We start from the raw sequence: 27455 nt of genomic DNA, 5'->3' as shown, positions 1-27455 counted from the left end.
TTAGCTGTGGGTCTTTGTAGCATCATTTGTGTAGTAGTCAATTAGGGTGTGGAAAAGGTCCTCCTTTTCTCCAATGCTGCTGAACTTTCTCCCAGCGCGCCGCATTTTAGACTGACAAACATTTCCCAACATGCACACACCTGCACACTACACCAGTTAGCGTGTTCAGAATACAATTCATATTTCACCGTCATATAGCAGCGCACATTTTCTGTACTTACCGGTTTCATCTGCATTATCTCCGCCAGCAGGGAGACACCCGCTCCACCAAACATTTGCAACCCAAGCAGCCGCATTCCCACGCCGATGGCCTGCCCTGTTCCAATCTCCGTACTTACCGCCCTTTCCGCACTGTGTTTGGGTATGCAGGGCATTCCATTTCTAATCGCGGCGCTGAAGTGTACTGTAAACTACCCAGATAACGCCCTCAAACCGTCCGTTTTGTGAAGTGTGGAGTTACTGTACACTTTTTGTATTCAACGGCCGCCATCTTTGTTACGTAGTTGAGTGTCAGATCTGTCAAACTGCCGACTCACTGTGATAACAGCATAGTTTTGATTCCAAAGGCAATCGCCATGTGTATAAGAGAAAGGGGTAACTTAAAGGATAGTTCCGGCGTAAAATGAAAGTTTCACCATCGATTTCCCATGCCCCAAAATGTATCTAATGATGAGCCATTCCGGGAAATGCCGCGCCGTTATGGAGTTAGCTTATTTTAAGGTTTTTGGCGAATAACGCAGCCAAAGCATCACGGCGGGGCCAATTTGTAAATATTATTTTCTGATGTTCCCCCGCTATAAACAACCTCAAAAACGCTACACACTTCATCACAAAGGTCTCGTCAATCAAACCGAGGCACAGAGAAGATCATCGGACCACACTGGCCAGTGTTTTCAGAGGTGTCTCACTGTTGCAACACTCCAGTCTGACCCGGATGCAGGCTACTCCATCAGGTGGCTAGGTAGGCTAAACATGGTCCGCGGTTCTTATACCGGCTGCGGCCGTAAAATGAAAAGCTGGAACCTCGGCAGTTTTCACCGACTGCCACTGTCTAAACCAGCCATATTATGGGAATGGCTAATAGCATTAGAAGTGGACGAAACTGACATAAAAACCCTGAGGGATAGCGACTACCGTGTGTGTAGCGTTTTTGAGGTTGTTTATAGCGGGGAAACATCAGAAAATAATATTTACAAGTTGAAAAAAGGTTCCTATGTTCCCCAGTAGAGGAAGCATGGAGGAAGAAGGTCATTTTCGAAAAAATCAGGAAAAGTTGTTGAACAGACATGTCTGACGTCTATAGGGTCGTTCTTAACGGCGTTTTCCTTGCCAGGCAGCAAGTTTGCTAGGCAGCGAGCATGCCAACTGTGTCCGCGTGAAGCATCCTGGTTAGAATTTCTGTCCGCGACGCAGCATTTGGGAGTGACCTCTGCGCCACAGTCATGTCACATGGCGTTAAACCATCGCCGGAACAATAAGCATGTTCATGATGGCGTTTTTTTGACCAGGTTGAAAATTTGCTAAGCAGCGAGCATGCTCACTGTGTCCGCGTGAAGCATCCTGGTTAGAATTGCCGTTCACGACGCAGTTGAAGGGAGTGACCTCTGCTTGGCAGTCGTGGCACATGGCGTTGAATCATCGCGGGAACAAAAGTTTTGTCAAGCAGCCACGCAGTAACAAAAACCTACTGCTGGGCATAAAGACCTCCTCCATGATGTGAGGATTCTGCCGTTCATAGCTCATGTGATTCATGTGTGTAGTTGAACGTGCTTCATTTTCTACATGCTGAAATGCATTTCATGCTCAAATGCAGCATACTCAGAGTGGTATCATCCATATGTATGGCCGCACAACCCACTTACAACAGTAAAAAAGAGAAACAAACCACCCTGTCGTCAGATGTTCCATCTTCGCCACATTAGGAGTGTATGCCGTAGGTTACAAAATCAGTACTATTCCATGGGCCGCCTGCTCGACGGTTAGAGTAGTGGTTGCGCGCCTGACTTCCATTCGTGAGGTCCCCGGTTCGAAACTGCATCGAAACACAGGAAGTCTTTAGTTGCTGATGGTTAATGTGGAAACAGACCCGTTGCGAGAGACTTATCTTGTCTTTTATGTATGAAAGTGCACGAAACAGAGTGGCCTTTGTGGTTGGCGCGCCATGGTAAACCTTCTTTGCCACTGTTGAAATCTCGTCGTCCTGATGTGTCCAGCTTGGTTGCGACGCAGTTATCCCCTCCTTTTTAAGACCAAGCAAATCACGTTTTGATCAAATCTTTTCCTGCGTGGTTGCAAACGAGCCTAATTTTTTTGTTAAGCAGCGGCGCAGTAAGGGCATGGGACCTCCCCCATTCCGTCAGTAATCTACTGATTGGCATTCATCTATCTCAAGGATTCAAGGATTCAAGGATATTTATTTGTCATGTACATAGAGACACTTTTGTGTCACTTGTATTGAAATGCATGGCCCGTGCAAAAACGAGTGTGCAGAGGAAAGGTGAAGAAGAAATAAAATAAAAATAAAAATAAAAGGTGTGTGTGTGTGTGTGTGTGTGTGTGTGTGTGTGTGTGTGTGTGTGTGTGTGTGTGTGTGTGTGTTCAATCAAAGTAATTAGGAGGAATTCAGTAAGCAAATGGCATGAGGAAAAAAGCTCTTTCTCAGTCTCTCAGTTCTAGCTCTGTGACAGCACAGTCGCCTTCCAGATCTCAGTTTTTTAAATAGTCCATATCCTGGGTGTGACTGGTCTTTGAGAATGTTATGGGCCCTAGATAGCACTCTCTTTATGTATGTGCACTGTAAGAAAATTTCCCTGCAAAATAACGGCAGTTACTGGCAATTATATTTACCTGTAATTCTACTGTTATTTCACACCAAAAATCAAATACAGCTCATTGCTGTTTAATGTATCACAGTATATAACATTTTTTCAGCAGCAATTGAACTGTTAAATAACAGTACTCTACAGAAAAATAACAGTATATTTCAGTTAAAAAGTTGAATTGTACTGTGTGATGACAGGCAAATACTGGGTCATAGTTGTATTCATGAATATGGCCATGGCAACTTCCCACCCCACCCATCATTCTCCATAACTGTGGTACCCTGGCCATGTTACCACCCCACCCTCCCATCGTTCACCATGACTGGAGTGCCTTGAGCATGATACTATGGCGCTATGCTGTATTGATAAAATGGTTTGCGGTGGTCCTTTGAAAGTGTGGGCATGAATAAAATTTCAGAGTACGCAGTGCTATGTTACAATGATAGTGTTCAAGGTGGGCTTTTTACTGTATCTCTTGATGAGCCAATGATGAATATAGCATTGGTCAGTCTTTAAAAAATTATTTTGCACCAAGTAGCACAGCAAACAAGCAGCACTACAAGCTAGCTCTCAAAGCAATGCTTAATTTGCAGCAGGCACATTATATGCAACAATGCCACAAATGATGCCACATACAGCAAGCTTTCACAAAGAGGAAAGTGTGCAAGCATGTAAGCAAGCTTGTAGGCAAACAAGTGCTATGCTGTGCCATGCAGGCCAGCCAGCAGGCAGGCAAGCAACTGAAGTGTGGATAGTCCAGATTTATATACAGGTGCAAAAGTACCATGTGACCAGAGTCATCAGGCCCTTGGCAGGTGACGCCCGTAATTGAATAATGGCATAACAGCCCTACTCAGGTGAGGCCAGGCACTGATTAGCAGATTGGTTTAGATGGGGCTGCTTGTTGCAAGAGTGTTACAAGTTCTTAAAATGTTTCAGCCATTCACACTTTCATCACTATCAAAATGCATGTGCTACTCACACTTTGCTGCATCAAGCACTTTTTAAGTATTGTAGTTTCCTTAGAAATTGTTTCATCATGCTTGATAGTATCAGTTAATCTTTAACCAGTCAGAATGACTTCAGTTCTTCAGGTGGTATTGAAGTTTGATGGTGATCACGGACAAGTGGAGGATGAATGGGTTTCAATGGTGCTGCCTAAAATAACTTGTTATTTTCTAGAGATGCACCGGATCCGGTTCCGGTTCCGGATCCGTCAGGATAATAGAGTTTTTCACAGGGTCCGGGTCCGGCAGGATCTTAAGCAGTGGATCCGGTATCCGGCATGTTACCTAAAAATCAGGGTCTGGTGCCTGTCTAGCCTAGGCTTTTCAGTCTTTCACAACCCAAGTTCAAGTTCAAGTTCAAGTAGGTAACCCCAATCACTGCATGGAGTGAAATCCCTTTGGAAGCGGCTATTGCAGGCAGTGTGGCAATAAGCCAATGAGTCTAAAAAATAGTTTGCGCCAACGTAATAAAAAGGGCCCACGTGTGCGAGTAGACTATATGCTTCAACCCTTTTGTAGGATCCGGTATCCGGTTCCGGATCCGGCAGGATCTTATTCAGTGGATCTGGTATCCGGCAGGATCCTAAAAATCAGGATCCGGTGCATCTCTATTTTTTTCCACAACGGCGAATACTGCTATTGTGCAGTACTTACTGTTTATGCTCAATATGTGACTCAAAGTAATATTTTCACAGTAGTTGTCTTTTTTCGAAAAACAGTAGAATGCTGTTGCAGAATTGCCGTAAATTAACAGCTATTTGTTACAGTGTGTCTTTCACGGCAGGCAGAGGTTGACGAATACAGCGCTCAGCAGAGCGCACTATCCTTTGTAGTTCTTTCTGTTCATGCACTGTGGCGTTTCCGTACCAGGTGATGATGGACCCTGTTAAGATGTTCTCCACTGCTGAGGAGTAAAAGGCCTTTAGGATGGGTGTGGAAACTTTGAACTTTTTCAACAGGCGCAGAAAGTCCAGTCTCTGCCTGGATTTCTTAATGATATTGTGTGTGTTGTTTGTCCATGTTAAGTCATTTGTGATGTGAACACCAAGGTATTTAAAGCACTCCCCTCTCAACAGGTTGTTTACAGATGGAAAGTGGAGTGTATTGCTGACGTGAATTGCGGGTGTAGCCCACATGCTTGTGAGGCAATTCACTCACTGTTCCAAGTAGGAAGGAACGGGTTTTTTTTATGTCTTGGGAAATCACGTTAGAAAAAACTGTCCAACTTGTTTGCCAAGCAGTCAACCCCACCTTTATTAGACTAAGCAGATCTCATTTTGATCAAGCATTTTCCTGCTTGGTTGTGTCCGAACCTTATGTCTTTGGCGATGGAGGACAGTTTGACAGACATGTCTGACAGAATGTCCTACGTAAAAAAAAAATAGGAAAATCTGCCGTGTTGCCTGTGTCCCGTGATTGTGGACCATGAGGTTCCATCTTTCACATAGGGTGACTGCCTAACGCAGCTTGCACACTCGAACAGTCCCACGTTGTCTATATCTACTTTCTGACACAGAGCATCAGTCAGTGGCAAAGGATGGAGAGGAGCGGAATGAGTCTTTGAACTTTTGTCGTTCAGCTTGCAAGCTCTACAAGTACGAATGTTCACCTGCACACACATGTCCATACCAGGCCACAAGTATAAGTCCTGCAACATCTGCTTCATGCGCACAACCTCCTGGTGTGTCTCGTCACGTGCTAAGTCCACCAGCTGTTTTCTCAACGACACTGGCACAAATCGACGGTGAGGACCCCTGTAGATGATCATGTCATCACCGTCAATTCATCTCTTGCCGCAAAGTACGGTTTCAGTTTGTTTGGGACTTTGGTGTCTGGCCAGACCCTGTGGTTCTGTTCTCTAAGAGCTGTCAATTCTAGGCACATCTCACATGTCTCGGCAAACTGGAGTACTGAGTGTGCTTTTTGTTCTGTGTCCAACAGTGCAACAAGTTCTGGTTCAGTCACTGGCTCTGTGTCCTCAGCTAGGAGTGGAAGATGGGAAAAACAGTCAGCAACCTGATCACGGCCTAGGCCCTTCTTTGCAAACAGTGTAGTCAAAGCCTAGTGGTCTGTGCTCAGCGTGAATTTCATGCCCCACAAGAAGCAACTCCACTTTTCAGTTGCCCACACACAGGCCAGTGCCTCTTTCTCAACAATATACTTGCGCTATGCAGGGGCATGTGTGTGATACACATACGACTGTGCATTGTGTTCCATCCCGGTAGAGTTATGTCAGCACCGCTCAAAAGACGAAATCCGATGCATCTGGTGACACAAACATTGGCAGGCTCGGGTCGAAGACAAAGAGCCCTGGGCTGTTCACTATAGCTGAGTTTACATGTTCTTTGTACTCTTCTAATCTGATTAGAAAGGGAATATGAGTACTTAATCGGAATAGAAAAACTCATATAAACACCCTGATCCGATTAGAATTTAGAACAGGTGGTTTATTCCATTCCTATTCCGAATAGGTGCCCAGGTATAGGCCTATAGACCAGTGACGTATAGACCCTCTTGGCGATGGTTCTGCACGAGCGTGAAGTGAAAAAAGCTGCAGGATCTGATATCACTAAGTAATTCATCCAGGATCAACATCGTTCAAACGTTTTTAGCCCGTCTACTGTATGAAATTGGACACCTTAAAGGGGCATTCCACCGGTGGAGACATGAATATGTATTGAAAGTGGGTCATATATGTAGTAGAATAGTAGCATACATTTCTAATTTGGTGCCTTCTTAGCCGAGAAAAGGCAGAAAACGACTTTTTAGTGCTTGTGGATTTGTGACAACAATCCCAATAATGCAATGCAATGCTCAAGTTCCACAGGTCACACCCAGGCAGCTCTGCGAGTGACTTACTGGAGCCTCAATGCCAGTGATTTCAAAAGCACTAGCACACTGATCTGTGATAGGTCTGTTAGCACATTAGGTCCAACCCCCTATGGGCGGGGTTGAAAGGGTGGGAAAAGGGCTTGTAGTCTCAACAGAAATTCACCTCTCTTACACTTCCTCCTACAATGATGCAAAATGATGATTTTTACATCATTGTAGGAGGAAGTCTTAAGAGGTGAATACGGATTTCTCCTGTCTCAGGGGGAATTGAGAGAGCGTTGCACGACCATACAAAAGTATGACTGGGTGTCTAGCAATGGAAAGCCTAATGCAAATGGGTGGAGTGTGCCTTTAAGGACCAGCGGAGTGGAGTTGGTTTCTAGACTTCTCGTTGTGTCAAAGTGGTAAGTTTATTCTCAAGTTTGGCCTTAATATGATTGTAGACATTTTATTTTAAAACATCTACGTTTGAAGATGTGTCTTATGAACAGTAAGGCTCATGTTATCACGGTGTCAAGGTATTTTCTTTGTAAAAACAACAAGGTAGTTAAGTTAACTTATTATATGGTGAGACGTCATCGGTCGAATGCTCCATTCATTTCAACGGGGCTCCCCAACGTTCGCACGTCTGTTATTTTTCGATAACGGACGGGTTGGTCTATAACAGACCGCTGTCAATGGCAACAAGACTTTTCACTGCTAAAGCGACTTTTCAACAAGACTCTAATCAGCTGCTGTGATAGACAACACCTGTTGTCCTGGCTATACCTAGCTGTTGCCTAGCGGTGTTCCACAACGGCACTGTTTTGTTTTGCGCAGCAACAATCTTTTGACATTAAAAACTATAATAGACTTAACATTAAATAGGCCTAAAGAAATGTCCCCGCCATGTGTGAATCATTTAAGTATATCCATATAATAAGCGGGTTAACTTTCGGCGAGTCGGTCGCTTTGTGGAATAGCAGCACTCCGCGTCGGGGTCTAAAGATTCTCTCTGTCGTGCTGCTATTCCACGGTAGCGACCTTCTCGCCGAACGTTAACCCTTACATAACAGCTTATCTAGTTAGCATAACTAGCCAGTAGAGCGAGCAATTGTTTTATGTGCACTTCCGCCATCCAGGAAAAAATATTACATGACATTGTGATGTCAATGCAATCGGTCAAAATCGGAATAGAACATGATCGATGTACACAGGTGAATTCAGAATTGTAATCTGATTAGTCTAATCAGAATAGAAAAAAAGGGAAAAAACGGAAGCACTGCGTGGATCCAGATCTTTTGGCACGGGTGCTCTAACATTGAGTGGATAAAGTTGACATCAAAAAAATTAACAGCAGGAAACTGTGGCACTCCGTTTTCTTATTTTTTAATTGTTCAAAGGCAAATAGACTGCCCGACGCGTTTCGAACCACAAGGTCTTTGTCAGGGAAAACGGAGTGCCACAGTTTCCTGCTCTTCATTTTTCAGAATAGAAAAAAGTTGAAAATGCAAACTCGGCTAATGTGGTCCTTGACCTCCTGAAGAGCAGCAGTCCATTGAAAAGTGTCTTCACTCCTCACGCAAACACAACCACATTGCCTCCATGAGCAAGGCCTAGTTGTGCACATGTGACGGAGGTCATCTTGCACCTGTTCACCCCCCTCGGGGATCGAACGTGCGACCTCGTCAACTACAACGGTTCGGCAATGGGAGACACAGTACGATACCGCTGGGCCAAGAGACTAGTCTCTCAGCCCAACGGCACGAGACTGTATGAAGCTATCGGAGGGAGGTTTACCAACGTTCCACGCCAACTCTGTCCTAGTTAGCCTCCTTTACACACAAACATTTGTGATAGTTAGCCCAAGGAACTGCGGACTGGTTTTGTTGAACTGGCATTTCGTATTGTTTAGCTGGAGACCGGCCCTTCCGATTGCAGCAAGCACCTTGTGCAGGTTACGGTGGTGTTCCTCCTTGCTCTTCCCCCGTACACGATGACATCATCCAAGAAGTACTGCACCCCTCAACGCCTTTCAGCCCAATCAACATCATCTTGGAGAATGCACTTGGCGCTGAGCACAGACCATGGTTATCATTTGAACCTGAACAGTCCGCGACGTGTTATAAATGCAGTTGGATCTCAGCACTCCTCTGCAAAGAGCACCTGATGGTAAGCATTTGCACGATGAGTAGTAGAAATCAGTGTAGCACCACTCATGTTGGAAAATAAATCGTCCACGTGTGGCAGAGGAAAATTGGCCTTATTTGGCACAATTGCCTTATTCGGCTCACGTAAATCCACAGTCTCACCACACCATTCATCAGCGTGACTGCAACCAGAGATTCTTTAAGTATACAGAGATATGCCAATGTAATAGGTTGCTATGGGAACCTAACGTGACCAGGTTCCGGTCTGCCTAAAGGGGTGTGTCATAATACTCCTAGAATGAATAGAACAGTCCTTAGGTCTGCCTAAAGGGGGATCCCCCCCTTGCAATAGTAGAACCTGGAAACAATGGGCCAACGGAACCTCTCTCTCTCTCTACTCTCTCTGCCGCAATGGGGGAGAGCCACAGAGAAGCAATCCCCCCAATACCACTCAATCCAATGACATATTAGGTGTAATGACAGAGTTGGGTTCCAAAAACAATTAACAAAACAAAATGACCTGCTTGGTCAAACTGACTTCATCATTTCATTTTGTGCAGCATCACAAGAATTGTGGGTGTGGCCAGGATGATTTCGGGGATAAAATATTGTACAAACATAAACACTGACTTATCATAGGAAATGCAAACCTAGTAAACTAGCCTCACCTATTTTTGCCTGCAAGTGGGTCTAGCTTCGGACAATGCTCCAATGCCCTGAATCTGACAGACCAATCACAACGCAGGAGATTTGTTTTGATTTGTTTTGAATCTTTGGATGCAAAGCAGACAGGTTTTGAGGGAGTGTCGACCAAGCGTTGGCCAATAGGCACAGACACAGTTTGAAAAAACAACGGCTTGTTCCCATCAACAATCTTCCGATGTGTCATTGATCGGGGCTAGACTAAATATTCACATTTCTGGCTTGTCAGGCTAAGGAAATGCAGGATTTTACATGTAGGTTAAAGGTGCACTGTGTAGGATGGTGGCCATAGTGGGCATTGCAACCCTGCTGCTCATTGCAAAATATGCTTGCCAAATTTGATCTTTCCATGAATATTTACTTAGTAATAAGCTAATATTTACTAGTATGACCAAAGTACAGTTTTTTAGCTTAAAAAAATCTATTTCTGGAAATTCAAGATGGCGGAAAGGGAGAAGGTCCAACTTTTCATGTATGAAAAATGCAGTTTTTCCAGTCATAGTTCAATTGAGTTAATGTGATGGTGGTGGTAAGTATTTGTGAATGAGGTGACATTTGTGACTGAGCAGCATGTATTTTTGAAATAATCGACTAAAATGATTACAGATTGCACCTTTACGGTAGTTCATGTGCAGAGCATCTGAGTCACAAAACAGCTTAGCTGCTGTCCTGGCTAGCCCTGCACGTTGCTCTGTGAGACTCTTCTGAATCACCTGTGAACATACCTGTATGTGAGCCAGTGAATAAGAATCACAATATCTTCAGAGTTTTTTTTTCCTTCTTTTGTGTCTGTTCTGATTTGTTTAAAAGTTTTGTACTGTGTTTTTTCAATATGATATGGATCCCCCTGGATCTGAAATAAAGAAAGAATTGAATTGAATTTATGGGTATTTGTGGGCTAGGGACCGGGATTTTTCACATCATATGATATGTAGGCTAACTTATGGGGCTAAACTAAACCACTTCTCTAGTCCCACCACTAGAGGTCAGTAAATTAAAACAAATAGTGCTGACCTACAACACAAATGTGCAGTAGGCCTAGTTCAGGGAAGGAGAACAATGAGCTACTATGGGGGTTCTCTACAAATGTCTACAAAGCCTGTGACAGGGAATGAGACAGCAGGATGGACTGCAGGCAATCAGTGGCATGGGGAGCAATCACAGCCTATGGGGGCACTCAAGGGAAAAAAGTAAGCCACACGCAACACCAACATTGAGTTTAGCGCATTGGGGTGCATTGTGTAAGTAAAAGAAAGTGAATGTTGCACTGGGAAAGTGCCATTGTGGCACACCACAGCACACATTTAAGTTACATTTATGCTTCACCCCTATGCAAAGAAGGCAGAGCAACAGGCTAGAGGGGAACTCTGGCAATCACTTCTTCCCTCCATCCATAGTTAAATTAAAAAAACAAAAAAAAACAAATAATGATTTAAAAAAATACTTCCATAAACTTAACATACTAATCTTTTCCTCTTGATTGTTAACTGGAAAATACAGACATAAAGGAAAATGCCCAGACTGATTGATAGTTTTTCTTTTGCCATAACCAAGGTGCGCCATGTTGCATTCCACGACTTACCGTGTGAAGAACCGCCTTCTGACATTTCACAGTGGTATTTCTCACAATGTATAACAAAAAGGTTAATATGGGACTACAACATTCATTTTCATCTCTCTTAAACATGTTTTTAAAGATGAATATTATTTTTTGCAGGAATGTTAAATGGTTTTCTAATATGACAACACTTGACATGCAACACGCATGGAAGCACACACACACACACACACACACACACACACACACACACACACACACACACACACACACACACACACACACACACACACACACACACACACACTGTTTCAGACAAACATGATGTTATGGTAGCCTATATTCATATACTGTAAGTTGTAACCATTTACAGGTGAAAAAGTTGTTTCAATGTTGTTCAACTCTCAAAGCATCGTATGCATGCCGGTCTCGCATACAGTAATTAATTAGCACAACGAGTCATTCTTATTTATCTCCATGCCCCACTAAGCTCTCTCTACCACCATGACTCTGCCTGTAATCTAACGCAGACAAGAGCACATAATTAAAATGCTTGAAGGTTATCACAAAACGCGCGGCCCATCGGGGCGCTGAAGTAATAGGCTAATCTAGCACAAGTTATAATTAAGAGATCACAACAGCGAAGAAAGCCTCTTGAACACACCGTCATGAGAATGGACATACTGTATCCAATCAAAAGGCATAATTTGACCATGATTATACCAAGACAACATTTTGGGTTAAAAATGACAAAACAAGCAAACAAGAAAAGTATCTGTTAAACACTCAAGAGAGTGACAAAAAAGTTCATCTTGTTATTGTCTCATTAATGTATTTTCTTTTCAAGATTTTTATTAGAAGTGTGTAGTGGGAGGGGTTGCGTTGGCGCAGCATGCTACCACACTGTACTGTATTAGAGGCTACATTTGGCCACGGCCTGGCCTGGGTCATTTCCTGGCCCTTCCCCATACCTCTCTCACTCTGGTTTCCTGTCTCCACTTTCACCATCCTCTGGAAAAAAGTTAAAAAGCTTCAAAACAAATATATATTTTTTAAAAGGATTGTGTAGTGCGATAGTGACCACTACACTAAAACATGTTCAGAATACAACTCATTTTGATGCAACTCACAGATGAGATGATTGACAGACCGCCATGTAAAGTAAATTACACACTTGTATTTCCCTTTCGGAATAATGTGTTTTTTGTCAAAGTTTTTTGTTGTCTTTTTAGACTTAATTAGTGACAGGACAGTCAAGAGAGAGAGGAAACGTGTTGGAGAGTGAGACGGGGAAGGATCTGCAAATGACCCGAGCCGGAATCGAACCCAGTTGGCGGCGCAGCAGCACAGTGCCCCACCTTCAGAGGCACGGCAGGGCCGTTTTTTCACATTATTCCTCACATGTGATTCCCAATGTAAAGAGGGATGCAAGAATGATACTTGTGACGGGACATTCACATTGCCGTCATAATTACGCCATAATACCAAATAATGACACCAAAATCATGTTATGCATAGATTTTTTGGATGTAGATCATCTCCTCCAAATGTGGTGGTCATAGGCCATTCCGTTCATATTTTCATTACAAATGTAAGGATACACAAATAGCACGAAAAGCAAACATGCATGTGTCCACATATGGATGTGCAGTATTTACGTGTTCAGATAAATGCAGTATTTACAAATTAAATCAATTTTAGTGCCATATAGCTGGGTATAGATAATGCAAATTATGTACCAAGTAGGTAGTGATTAATATGGTTTACAGATTAGTAAACAGAGATTAGTCTACAGAAGGGATAATACAAAGGTGCTGTGAACCATTATACAGAATATACGCCCTACAGAATTCTTGCAGAATATACAGGTACAAACCTTTAGACACACCCTCTCATCTGATGCATTCTCTTTCATCCCATGACTACTCACACTGTTGATTCTCACTGAAGGCATCAATACCGTGAATGAACACGTGGAATTGTATCATTTTGTCTGTTATCTTGTGCTATTTAATCTACTGTTTTCAGCCAGTGTATGTTGCAAAGCCAGATGAAATTCGAGCAATGCCAGTCCGTATGAGACTTACACTACATGCAAGGGTCTCATCTAGACTCTCATTTTATAGAAAAACACACCACATGTAAAGAGTATATCCCCTTCCATCTGTACAATTTAATGACTTCTCTGAAGTTTCCTTGTGACAACAAGAGACCCTGTGCACGTCCTCTGCAGCAGACGTGGCCTGAGAGCTCAAGTGAGACGGGGCCTCTCTAATTGGCCGCTTGAGAATCACTCCTGAGTCTCTATTACTGAAGTCCCTTCCTATGCCTGACCACCACCGCTCCGCACGATCGATGAATGATCTGTGTCATGGCGCGGGGGGATCAATGCTAAATGCATCGGCATGTCTGTTTGAAATGCAGCATCTCTCTGAAATTGAGTTGTACAGGGGGCTAACCCGGCTCTCTCGTGGAAGCTTTGAGGAGTTGCGTGGTTAAAGTTGGCCTTCTTATGCCAGCATGGATGGGATTGAGTGCATGTCTTGACCCTGACTCAGGATAACAAGGTGGAATATGTGAGAACATGCTGCTCTTTGAAGGAGGCACTCTGGTCTAGTCTGCTCTCCTCCGTCATGCTCTCTCTCTCTCGCTCTCTCTCTCTTTCTCTCTCTCTCTCTCTCTCTCTCTCTCTCTCTCTCTCTCTCTCCTTCAGTGGACTGATGTTTGCTTTCATTTTGTCTTAACATTTCCAGCTACAGCAACATGTTAGTTAAGGTTTGAAGTCAACCAAAATAATGGCATATTCAACAGTTATGTATTTTCTGCCCAGAAAGATACAGTTTAACCCTCTGGTTGTGTTAGAAACATCATGGTATTAACAGTCAAAATTGACCGCCTACACAAAAAAGGTAATAACACATTGATTGAAAATATGATTTGCATATTTTGTGATTAATACCTTTTAGACATCTTTTTGAAACATTTCCAATGTGATTTAAATGCTATTCTGCTTTGTTTTAGTGATTTGTAGTCTTTTTTTTCTTATCTTGCACCAATTTGTTTTATTTACCCTCTTACCCTAGAGGCTTTCAAGCCGTTTGGAACACCTTTTTTCAAGTATTTCAACTAACTGTAAACATCTATACTAATGTGGCACATATGGTTGTATTCTGAAAAGCCTAACAAAAAAGAATATGAGAGTAAAGTGAATGTAATATAACTGTATATTACCTTTTGACATGTAAATTAATGGTCCGGTCATTTTTGACCGAAGCACCATGAATGTAACAAGTTGGTGTATCTTCCACAATTCTTTAGGAATTTCATTGTATTTCATTTTGACCATTTAAATAGGTTAGCTGAAGGATATCATGAAGTGTCATTTGTGTATGATGAAATATAGAGAAGTTATTTAAGAATGAAGTTTCAAAACCGTCATTTTTGACCGTAACAACCAGAGGGATATAAAAAAAACGTACACACATATACAAAAAAGGACATGGGCCATATGAGTGACGTGCCATAGTCCATACATTAATCATTTTATAATTCGGTGGTTTAATGCAGGTGAATACTCACTGTATAACGTCTCTAGTATTAAGACAGTATCATGTTTCACAATGAGTGATGTTGATTATTCCAGGCAGCCAAAGGGACACCATGTTCATTTCTTATCTTCTGATCACCCCAAACACAATACACAGTACACACACTATACATTATACACTACACTATATAGGCCTACCAACATGGAAGTATCATCCTCCAGTGTGAATCCACACAGCTTGTAGCCTGCAGCCTGCATCGGAATGAAGTTGAGTCCAGCAGGTTCAGCAGGTCATTCTGCACCTGAGTAAGCTTCATGGATTATTGACGAAACTCCTCTAAATTGTTAATAAAGAGGGCAATGTATCAGCATGAGGAAATAACACTCACACCAGCTCATGTCTGCATAGAGAAAAGCTGTGGTGGACAGTAACGAATTACACATTTGTTACTGTACTTAAGTAGCATATATCTTTAGTAGCACACACCTTGTTAAGGGGTGTATTACCTCTGTTCTTTGCATAGGTCGACAGGGTTTCATTTCTGACTAGCCTCCTTAAAATAATCTAATTATACTAATGAAACTTGCTTTCTAGTGTTATTGCTTCGAATACACTTGGTTTTACTTAGAGATAATAAGTAGCTTTGAGGATTTTGTTTGAAGTGAAATGAACAAAAATCCATCAGAAGAATAATACTTCTTGCTTTTACTTTAAGACTTTAAGTATTTTTGAATGCAGATACTTCTATACTTCTACTCAAGTGAAAAAAATGTTACGGTAACTTTTCCTGGAGTAATATTACAAGGTATCTGTACTTTTACTGGAGTAATATTACAAGGTATCTGTACTTATACTGGAGTAATATTACAAGGTATCTGTACTTATACTGGAGTAATATTACAAGGTATCTGTATTTTTACTGGAGTAATATTACAAGGTATCTGTACTTTAACTCAAGTCGTTGGTGTACTTCCTTCACCACTGGACTAAAGAACATATGAGTGCAAATGTGTACATCAAGCATCTTAGGACATTTAATTGCAAAGTTGCCATTTAAACATCATCATCTTAGTAATCTTGTGTTTTACTGTCAAAATGCAGCACTGAAAAGAAATCTTATTGCATTTCCTCTGAAACTACTTGCACTCGTCAGCATTGCTCTGTCGTGTTATAACCTAAATATTGCTGTTGCATTGCCCTACCGGATTTTATATATCCTCAAAATGCATTCTAAAGGAAAAGGAGAAACAGTGAAATCAAATTTGGACCTCGTGCAAAAATCAACCACTACTTAGTCCTTTGACTACTATTTGATTAACTACCCGCCATGCAGCTATGCTCTTCCATTTTGGCCCATCTCAGGTAATGCCCAAACACTGAGTAGGTCCTATCATTCTTCCAAATTGTTAAGCCTTCGTAGCATCCCGGTGCCATCATAACTACAGTAGTGTCCGTCTCTTTAACACAACACTGTGCTGAAAGCAGTCCAGGCTGTGAATGTATTAGGGATAGAGATACTGTATGATGCCTAGTGGTCATATTCAAAAGGACGGATGTGATTCTTTAAAATAGCTTAAGATGGTGTGTGTGTGTGTGTGTGTGTGTGTGTGTGTGTGTGTGTGTGTGTGTGTGTGTGTGTGTGTGTGACGTGACCTTGACACCGCAATATGAACCGAACCGTGAATTTTGTGAACCATACCACCCCTAGTGTGTGTGTGTGTGTGTGTGTGTGTGTGTGTGTGTGTGTGTGTGTGGTGTGTGTGTGTGCGTGTGTGTTTCTGTGGCACTGGAGAATGGTTGCTCACGTATAGTTCAGTTTAATTCAAGGCCACAACTAAGGGGACCATGGGGTCCTTGTTAACTTGTTTCACTCAAGTCGACATTGCTCATCCACTGTGAAACCACTAAGGACAAGGCTTCAATATCAACGGCTAGTCTTGCCACTATACACGCACGCAAGGATGCACGCAAGGACGCACGCACGCACGCACGCACAAATAATCTCATGTCTTTCTCCCAAAAGATCTGAGAGCAAGAAACCTGTGACCTCATCGAGCCTTTATTAACTGCATTGTGTGGTGGGCCACATCTCGCAAAGGGAACAAATGGCCACAATTAACCGTGCATGCAGGGAAAAGACACTCTCTCTCTCTCTCTCTCTCTCTTTCTCTCTCTCTCTCTCTCTCTCTCTCTCTCTCTCTCTCTCTCTCTCTCTCTCTCTCTCTCTCTCTCTCTGACATGTGAAATCTAATTGTGTCTCTGGGGATGGCTGTGGTTTCTGTCAGAATCATCCACATGCAGAGAAACAAACAAGAGAGCTAAGTGGCACCCCGTAAACTAACATGGCATTGCTCTCCCAGAGGACTGACATTAGATGTAAAGCACAGATGTTTTTCCCCTCCCTGTTAAATATTGTCCATACACATACTTATAATGCCCCAGAAGTTAAGGCAATAAACTACATAAGACAAAAGAGCTGAATGATATACCGTCAGTATTTAGTATGCATTACACCAACATACAGTACTGTATCTGGATTTGCCATCTTGCATTGCATTCATGATTACATTTTGTAAAAATTAACTACTTTTAATGTATGTCATGTTTTGTATTAGTGGCATAAAACGGTTTCATCCTTTGTATGTATTTCCCAATATAGCTGATGACAATACTTTAAAGTGTCTCTCCAGCTAACTACAGTAGATGGAGCTGTTGCCTTTTTCTTCAGAAGTCTACCAGCGGCCCTGTGGCATACGCTGCATGTTGAGTTGTGCCCTGAGACTTTGAATGGACATGTCGTGTTGTTTTGTGTTGAATGTAGCAAACTATAGGCCTACGGTAGATTTAAATAGTAGGTGGCATATGGCCCTCATATGGCCAAAAATGTATGAATAACAGTGACATTAAATCTCTCTGCTGTAATCTATGCCTAAAATACAGTAAATTATACAGTAATTTTACAGGTCTTACAGGGCCTATTCAGGAGATTGCGAGCTTCTCATTAGCACAGCAAGAAATATATTTTGTAAAGGAGCGCAAAATGGTTTGACCTGAAATTCTTGACTATAAAATCAATGTCAATAGGCCATAGTCCGCTTCAAACCCTCCTGATTGGAGCAGTGCATGCGTATGCGTGCCATCATTAGTGTCCTATTTTAATTAAAGGAACACTATAACTTTTCTATTATGTTTGAACCTGTGAGGATAACTTTTCTTCTAATAGCCTACCAGAAAAAATCTCGTCATAAGACCACCAGGAAACATCAACGGCACACAAAAAATATATATTCGTAGCCTAAAAGTACAGCTCAGATTGCAGTGACCGAGGTTGCCATTGTTGTCCTTATGTCTACTGACCACCAATACAACGTCTTGGAAACATGTGTATTGTATTGTGAGTAATGTGTATTGTACATGTGAACATGTGTATTGTATTGTGAGTAATGTGTATTGTACATGTGAACATGTGTATTGTATTGTGAGTAACGCATCAATTGTCAGGAAAGACATATTAATGACAGCAGTGTTCGGAATAACAATGCATCTGCCTGGCGGGTTGCCCCTCAGGGAAAATATTAAGACTGCATGGGGAGAAGTTCTGCGCATAACTCAGCTGTCACTAATGTCTGCCACCTGCACAAACAAGACGATGCCACCCAATTCAGCACAGTGACATTTTCAGGTTTGCACTTCGATCAGGTTGCGCTCTATTGCTGATGTCTGTTTCCGAGCATGCATGGCCTTGCTGGCAGTGCACACACAGGTGACAGCGGCATTGGTGGTCTATAGCGGGCATTGATATGGGACACCACTAAGCAATTTGTAAATGAATCTGTTTAGTGTAATCTAATTGCCAAATCGTTCGGGGGGTGGGAGCGGGGTGAGTGTGTTGCTGCGGGAGTGAGGGCAAACAAAACTTGACTATAAAAGACAGTGTAATTGATCCTGCCCTCACACTGATGTAAGTGAGAAAGACAGTCAGGCCTGCATTTCTCTCCAGATAAGCAAAATGACATTACATAATGAAATAAGAATCGACTCTTTGTGGATGGGCCTGTGCATGATGTTGAATATGAAAAGAGGTGACTGCATTTAATCTGCACTCTCAAATCAAGCTCAATCTCATGGCTCTACTGGATGTCAGTCACTGTTTAGTGTAGTCTGATTTGAAACGCGAGGAATCAATGTTTCCCCTTTTAATGCAAGTCCTTAACTGCCTGGGTCCAAAGCTTTAATGATACATTAGCCAGGGGTACCCTGTGTTCATTCAAGTGCCCCACCCCCCTTTACTTATTCTGCCCACAAGAATTCTAAATGCCAGTTACTTAACCTGTTAATTAATTATTTGCAGTGCTTCTGTGCCATGCACACTGGCGAGGCCACCAGAGGGGGTTATGATAGATTTGGAGGGGGCATAGCTCTGAACACCAGGACCATTCATCAGCCGGCTTATTGGTGCAGTAAGCTGGTACAGATCCGATTTGTTACAGTTTTATATGCCAAGCCACATGCATTATATTAATTAACACAACAAAAGGCCGACTTCTCTGGGGTTAGAGTTGGCATTCTACTGCGCACACAACCTTGTCTTTACTATTACCTGGAGATGAAAATTAGATAGAAGAAGAGGTGGGGGTGGGGGAAGGGGGAGGGGGGATAAGAAATAGAGAGATCCGTTTTTATGCACAGCTTGTTCAGAATAGTACTGTAGCGTTTGACGGTTCAGACACTGGAATTTCATTGCTTCAAACAGCTCCTGCCAACACTGCCTTAATTTAAATGTATAGTTTACGACAATAAAAACCTTTCCCCCATTTATTTACTGTTTTTCAACCATTTTTTTAGTGTCTTTTAACACAGCTTTCCATTGTGTCATATCTTATCAAGTTGTAAGCAGTGTTGCCAGATTTTTCTACGAGAAATAAGCGGCTGCCGTCCTGAAAACAAGCCCAAAAGAAGCGATCGACTGGCGTCCTGAAAACAAGCCCAAAAAGAAAAAAAACGTGGGGTGGGTCGTCAGTCGCGTGCCTTGTCAGAGAAGACCTTGCTTTTTGCGAGCGTTTGTGTGGTAGCTAAAATCCATGCAAGTGACTGAGAGAGAGTGGGACTTAACAATGTTGTTGTAAGGTAACTTACAACAAAAACTGAGTTGTCGTTGAGAAAGTTACAAACATCCAATCACATTCAAATCACCAACAGAGCAGAAACAAACATCAAGTCCAACCCTGAAAAGGACAAACCTAAAAACACAACCCATGACTGCGCAAAATTTAAAGCGACTGATCAAAAAAAGAAGCCCAAGGTTGCTTATAATAAGCGGATTGGCAACCCTGGTTGTAAGACTGCAGTACATTTATGGCATAGCAATTACTCCTTAGTTACTATTAGTTACTAGTTACTATTAAACCTTAGTGCCAGGATGTAGCCACAAACTGCTTACTGAAATAAATAAGACATTCACATTTTTACTTACAGTACCTCTGCATTACAACATCCCACTCTCACTCAGGACTTGTGTACGACTTGGGCTCCTGTGAAGTCTATAGAACTTTGACCTTTCCCCTGCCTGTGAGACCCCAGGACTCCCTCATGTGAACATGGAGCGTCCTTGTATAGAAAAGATTTATCAGCACGTTATGGGGCTCACCTTCCAAAATAGTCAACCAAGACTTGTATAAGCACCCAAAGAAACACACATGGGCAGCCAGGGCTCGACTAACTTTTGTGCTCCCTAGCCACTGTGGCTGGCAGGTTTCAGCCTTCAACCTTTTTATTAGACATGGCTTTGGTATCGAAAAGTTGGCTGAAAAGTTCTAATACTCATTAGCAATTCATTAGCACATGTTATCAATATCAGGGGTGGAGGCCCTGAGAATTCCATGTTGCATAGCACCTAAGATGATAGTCTCTTGAACAGATGTTAGTCTGCCCATCTATTCCAATAGGGTCACTTGTCTGTGATGTCTCCCACTCTATTCCAATAGGGTCACTTGTCTGTGATGTCATTATGATGTGTCCTTGGAGATGGTTCTAAAACCTCTCCTGAGTATATAGACACTCATTTAGCAGCAGGAGACTGAAGAGTACAGTTGGATTATTGTTTCCTCCTGGACATCTACACACGCCTCACATAGTATGAGACTCAGATGGACAGCAAAAGTCAGGGGTGCAGGCCAATCATCATGCTGTAAGTACATGGACATCAACACAGCATTATCACATCAGTAAGCATAGGTTTTATAGCTTAACTTCAACATGAAGACACACACACACACACACACACACACACACACACACACACACACACACACACACACACACACACACACACACACACACACACACAGAGAAAGAGAGAGAGAGAGAGAGAGAGAGAGAGAGAGAGAGAGAGAGAGAGAGAGAGAGACAGAGAGAGAGAGACAGACAGACAGACAGAGACGCTTTCACCCAGTTCCGGGGGTCGTTTCATCCGTCAGTTTGTCCGTTGGTCGAGTGCTTAGCAATCTGGTGACTACGGATGAAACGGAGCAATACTAGAGGAATCCGTCGGGGGCAGTATAGTGAAAAAGACACCAATTCACAAAACTCAACGAAGAAGAGAAGTATTTCACATCTAAAAACGATACAAATAGTGAATTAAATAACCTGTGAGTTTGTGAAAGGGTATATTTCCACTACCATGCTAGCCAAGATAAAAACATGGCTCATTTGTTTACATTTGGGCTCGGATGACATTCGTTTTCTCATCAACAAACCTAAATGGCTAGCACAAAGCCTACTGGATTTGTTTAAACATCATTACACAAATATTAAAGTTGCTTCAGTGTGTTATCTCCGTGAATCCTGGCTATTTTATTTGGGCTAAATAATTCCGGGAGAAACGGTTGGCCGGAAAGACGAATTTCACCCGGTTCCGTAGGGTAGGCCTATACAAAGGCCTTTAGTCTGCTACTCTATTCCAATAGGGTCACTTGTCTGTGATGTCTGCCACTCTATCAGAGAGGAAAGAAGAAGAGAGCGGAAACAGCTGCCTCTATGGCGTCTGTAGCAACCCAATGTAAGTAGGCTGCCGGATGTGAGAGCCCGGATATCCGCCCGAGTATTTACGTCTATTTTACCTCAGCTACTCGCGTTCGGGCGTGTATTTACGACAGTTTAACCTCAGCTACTTGATTTCGGTCCGATTTGAGTCTGACTGAAGGAGGGACATAGGTGCCGTGCGTAAAGAGCCCACCGCACATCGCCGTTTCGGCGACACCAGAAAGTTCCTTGATCTCCCAATCAAAATAATAGGCCCTGTGACATCAAAATAATAATACAAAAGTATACAATGAAATTACAACTTAAAACCGAATTGATTTGGGTGTGAAAATTAAACTGTCTCAACCGGGCACCCAAAGGGAATTCATCAAAAGATAACGGCGTTACTTTCTCGTCGGCATTATTTTGTGTTTATTATCCAGGAGGACTGAGCTGAAAACTGCAGCAGTCACCTTGCACAGTTCTAGCTGCTCTGAAGCACGTGCGCGTCTAAGCAAATCATCCTGCCCATTCGCAATGTTAAATAAAAAGTTTTGCACAAGGCTAGGCTATAGTCTAAAATAGACACTGGAATAGCCCGTTTCGGAAGGCATTAAAGTCACGAGTTTACCCAGTCTAAATGTAGCTAGCACCCGGGAAGTTTCTGAGTTTTACTCCTTACATTAGTGAAACATAATATCAGGATATCCAACAAGTTAAAAGAATATCTGGGCATAACATTTAAAAGTGTCAGTGCAGAATTAAACTGGGCGCTGAATATAAATATTGGAGCCATTCTCCCTCCGTGTCTAGATACAGTCAGAGGCGCGCGCGCACGCTCTTATTTCTGTATTATATGAAAATATCCTAAAACGGTCACAACATCAGAGGACCTTCGTGGTGGAGGATACTTGCGGCGGGGGCCGAGACCGAGTTGTTACGGGACACTCTTAATATTATTGAAGGGACAGACCATGCTCGATACTTTACCCGGTCTAAATGTAGCCCTCGAAAAGTTATGCCGCATAGGCCTATTGTGCAGATTGATGCCAAGAACACGTGAAACTAGGCACATTGGAGACTAGAGCCTATAATTTAGACATAGCCTATTCATTTGATTGTGCTACGTAAACTTAAAAGTGTCAGTACAGAATCAAGCGGGACGCTGAAATATTGGAGCCAGTAACTTCGTGTCCGGTGGACAGCCTATTGTGCAGACGTGTGCGCACGCACAACTAATTTCTCTCCCATAAGCCTCCGATCTCCAAAAAGACACGGGCACTCAGGATAACCGTTTACACGAGCTGTTTAAATAATGTGATGCACGTTCTTCATGACATGGCATGGCCACCCTAAATTCAACATGACTGCATTCGCACATATCGTTTAAACATCCATGATGGAATTGTCACTCTTAATGTGCAAGTATTGGATATGAAAAAAGATCCTAAAACGGTCACAACACCAGAGGACCCGTGGTGGTGTGGTGGATATTTGCCGCGGGGACCGAGGCCGAGTTGTTACGGTAGGCTACAGTCATATTATAGAAGGGACAGTCAGGCTACAGTCATATTATAGAAGGGACAGTCAGGCGACACAGCGCGACTCACATAGGGTAGCTGTGGTACCGCAAAGCATTCCTGATGGCGGAAATGAATGCAAATGCATGCAAATACTCGGGCGGATATCCGGGCACTCACATCCAGCCGCCTACTTACATTGGGTTGCTACAGCGTCACCGCGCCGCCATTTTGATTTTGTTAGATATGGACGTTCCATGTAAATAACACAATGTTCAGACTCATACATGAGTGAGGAATGAAACCGTGTGTTGTTTTCTCTGTCGACCACATTTTCATCAAATTCACTTATTTCGCATTGTATTCATTTGATACGGGATTAATAGTTGATTTCTACGTTTTATTAAAAAAAAAAACCCGTGATGACTGGAAACGGCAACTCTACAAAAAAGTTCCTTTTTGGGAACTTCTAGACGCAACGCTGACTCTTCCTGAAAAGGCAAGTGGCTTAATGTTTTTGTATTGCATAAATATGACAAGTAACTATCCACTTAGCAGTAAGTTCGTCATTATCTTTATATTCGTCATCAAATGGATTTAATATTATGGTTGTATTCATGGATCTTTCTGGACAGTGGGTGATGTGTGTCGGCCGTTAACGTTAGCATATCTCCATGGACAGCTAAGTGTCTATGATGTTAAATTATTAGGCCTATGTTGAGTATAACTATTTTATTCGTAAGTATAAAATGGAAGTTAACACATCTCCTCCCAGTCGTTGTTTGGAATTTTAGCCTTAGTCTCCCGGCCAGTTTCATAAATTTTCATCAGCCAGCGAACATTTTGTCCGATGGGCATGTGTAATTTCTAGAAGTGCTAGTTCTTCAGAAAAAGGATACGTGCCTAAGTACACTAAACCAACGTTAGTTCTGCTGCTGTGTTGTTCCGGTTTTTATTCCAAACTTCCATTTTCACTCCTAATGTTCACCCTGACGTGAACAGGAAATGTGCATGATATCATTTGACTGTTGTAGGCCCCTAGAGTACTTCTAGGTGTTTTCATGACCGATGTCAGTTAACTTTTTGGGAGCCAACGCATGTGAGGCGAAACGTGTTTTTTACCTGACTTGGGAGTCAAATGTTTTGAATGTCTACTATACATTGATTAAGGCATTTTCACGCACGAGCAGGAAACAATGATACATTACTAATACTTAATTCAAGTCAGTGGCAGGAAATGATAAACCATAACCAGCAACGCATTAATTACAGCAATGCATTACTTTTTCTGCAACTCAGAGAATACCTTAAGTTTGGCAGTTTTTTAGCAACTCAGTCAACATTGCATGTAAGCTTAACACAATAATGCATATTTTTTCTTTTTTGTGTCACTCCTCACCACATATGGCAGATTTAGTGTGAAGAGCCACCTGTACAAGATTCCTGGGACAGCAGAACATGCACCTCACGCACTACCCTGGCACCCTGGCTGAACAACCCGCAGCACATCATCTCCAGCTGAGAGGGGGACTCATACATTCATTTGAAATCAGCTCTACTGAGGTGAAATGATCAAGAGTCAAAAGCATGCTGAAGAGATAAACTTGATGATGGCTATGTTTATTTAATTAGCATTGTTTATATAGATTACACATTCCTTGTAAAAAAAAAAATAATTAAAAAATTAGTTGTCGGAGCAAGATAACATGCACTGCTCCACCTGGGTGTCTTCAGCAGTATGCACAGCCCGTCGTTCATTGCAACCTGAAGCTACTGTAGGCCAGGGGTCCCCAAACTTTTTTTTAAATCTGGGGGCCACATTATTGTTCCTGACTGTGATCAGGGGCTGGAATCAATACCAATCATGTAAAAAAGGTGTGTGTGTGTGTGTGGGTGGGGGTGGGGGGGGTCAAAATTCCGATGTCAATTTCATTAATTTTCTTGATTTCTTTGTTTTCATGGCTTTGGCGTTCTGATTGCCCACCTTCAGTTTAAATTTTATCCTCATCAATAAGTCTGTATTAACAAGGAACTCTTTGCAGGACAGACAGCTGGCGGAACATATAACAGCATCCAAATTCACACTCTGATATACTGCAGATTTTAAGAGTGCCAGGACATGTTTCCCTTTAGAAATGTGGGGGTATTGGCATCTAAAAATGTGTTCAATTTGCTCTGTTGTACGCTGTAATACAACACTTGGTGGGAATAACCCATCCCTGAACTGCTTATATCTGAAAAAGGTGTATTTCTCCTTGAGTGTATCTCTGTCCTCCTCGTTTGCCTCCCACAGCGTAACACAACTCTTGCAATCAAATTTGGCAGAGGCTCTGAAGGCCACATAGCCAGCAAGGTACACTGACACATTGCCCTCAATGACGTCCAGCCCCTTCATGAACTCTGTGTTGTCCAGTCCAGGGAATGTGGGTTCCTCATCAGTAGACTGTACGTGAGGCATGGTCAGTGCGGTGCATGGATGGGGAGTTGCCATCTGCGATGACTCAGTGCAGCTCTACAAAATCATTGCAAATGATTACAGACTTACAGTATACTAATCATGTGTGACACTTTTGTTTTTGAAAGGGTGTTTCGTGTACCTCGTGAGGCATGGTCAGTGCGGTGCATGGATGGGGAGTTGCCATCTGCGATGACTCAGTGCAGCTCTACAAAATCATTGCAAAAGATTACAGACTTACAGTATACTAATCATGTGTGACACTTTTGTTTTTGAAAGGGTGTTTCGTCTACCTCGTGAGGCATGGTCAGTGCGGTGCATGGATGGGGAGTTGCCATCTGCGATGACTCAGTGCAGCTCTACAAAATCATTGCAAAAGATTACAGACTTACAGTATACTAATCATGTGTGACACTTTTGTTTTTGAAAGGGTGTTTCGTCTACCTCAAACAAATGGGACAATTGCAGCAATAGGTGTATTTCCTCCGGTTCGCAATTTGTATTTCTCCCAAATGTCATTAGATAGTCTAGCACGGCCTGCCTGTAGTCTAATCGGAATTGCTGAGGGTCTGGATTGTCCCTGTGCCCGCCCTTCGCTCTGATCACCCCAAAGAAGTGTTCCAGGCAGTCCTGGTTGAGGTGCCTCGTAAATAGAAACTGAAATCCTTTCTCTGTGAATGCAAATGACAAACAGTACATTGGCCAACAGCAGAAAACATGCAGTGGTGGACAAAGCTCATTAGCATTAGCAAAGCTCAATTTGAATAATTATGCCTTATTGCTGCTACCTTTCAATTCAGCCCAGATTTCCTTGATTGCTCTTAGGTTATGCCTCCAACCATTTAGGCAATTCAAGCTGTTGCCACTGGCACATCTGACAGATGCCAGCCAGTTAATACTCTCATTGATAAAATCAATATGTGTCTCTCTGAAGGCATCCTTTTGTGGTGTGCTGCTGGACAATGTGCTACTGTTAAAGCAGTCAAACATCTGGTTAAAGTGGGCTACAAAATCTGCCGTCGTTTTTGCCCCCTCTCTTAGCTTCCCCATGTCTGCCATGGTGAGCAGTGCAGCCGCAACAGAATGACTAAGAACCTGTAATAAAAAAATAAAAAAAAATCCCATTTTCAGGACCATAGATAAAGATTGTAAATTGAATGTTATACGCCTGCATGACAGTTTTCACTTGTGGCTTACCTGAGTGGCGAGAGGCACACTCATTGTTGAAAAGGCAGTGAGGGACAGATGCCGTTGGGTTAACTTGGGTGCCATTCGGTGTTGTCTTTGTGAATCAATTTTAAACATTTCAGTGATGTCTCCCCATTCTGCCAATTTGTCCCCTATGTAAAATCCATATTTTCGCAAATTGTTTCTGATGTTTTTCATTAAATGGGGGGGGGTCGAATAAAAAATGAATCTTCTGGCTTTTGACAAAGAAGTACGGTTTTTCTTCTGTTATACCCAGGTTTCTACAGGCTGCCAGGTTGTTGCTGCCTTGGTCCATTACCAGCACCATGGGAGTGAAGCCAGTGTCAAGCACCTTTTCCACCGCCTCCATGATTTTGGTTTTTAAGACCCCATGCTTCATGGTCCCAGATGACAAGAAGTACCCTATGGGTTGTTTCCATTTCCCAGTTAGACTACGGATCATGAAAACCCCTGCATGGTTGGCTGGTCTTCCCCCTTCGTCATACCCTTCTACTTCATCTTTCGAGATGTTATAATTTAGGCTACATTTCAATGTAATTTCATCAAATGTGATGGCAACGTGCCTATCTCGCTCTTCCATATGCTGCACTTGATGTTTAAGTGCATACAGCACAGGTTCATGCCATCCCGGCCCGATGTCTACTCTCTGCAAG

General features: G+C 42.6%; 1 protein-coding gene across 1 annotated transcript; it reads right to left on the bottom strand.

Moving 5' to 3' along the window:
• On the bottom strand, nucleotides 1-26877 carry LOC134442996 (uncharacterized). Its single transcript, XM_063192937.1, has 6 exons — nucleotides 26791-26877; nucleotides 26038-26264; nucleotides 25887-25952; nucleotides 25736-25801; nucleotides 25123-25650; nucleotides 1-111 (listed from the first exon to the last, which is right to left on the bottom strand). The coding sequence occupies exons 2-6, from the start codon at nucleotides 26110-26112 to the stop codon at nucleotides 1-3; spliced, it is 846 nt and encodes a 281-aa protein (XP_063049007.1). The 5' UTR covers nucleotides 26113-26264; nucleotides 26791-26877.
• Between the last annotated feature and the right edge of the window lie 578 nt (nucleotides 26878-27455).

This window comes from Engraulis encrasicolus, unplaced genomic scaffold (genome assembly GCF_034702125.1).
Source record: "Engraulis encrasicolus isolate BLACKSEA-1 unplaced genomic scaffold, IST_EnEncr_1.0 scaffold_27_np1212, whole genome shotgun sequence".
NCBI lineage: Eukaryota > Metazoa > Chordata > Actinopteri > Clupeiformes > Engraulidae > Engraulis > Engraulis encrasicolus.
This window is presented reverse-complemented; position numbering and strand designations above follow the sequence as displayed.

What these genes read in the sequence shown, in the direction of transcription:
- LOC134442996 (XM_063192937.1), bottom strand. Translation starts at nt 26,112, where the DNA reads ATGACATTTGGGAGAAATACAAATTGCGAACCGGAGGAAATACACCTA. An exon ending in AATTGTCCCATTTGTTTGAG is followed by an intron (nt 25,953 to 26,037) that starts GTAGACGAAACA and finishes ATGATTTTGTAG; the next exon opens with AGCTGCACTGAGTCATCGCA. An exon ending in GGATAAAATTTAAACTGAAG is followed by an intron (nt 112 to 25,122) that starts GTGGGCAATCAG and finishes AATGTTTGTCAG; the next exon opens with TCTAAAATGCGGCGCGCTGG.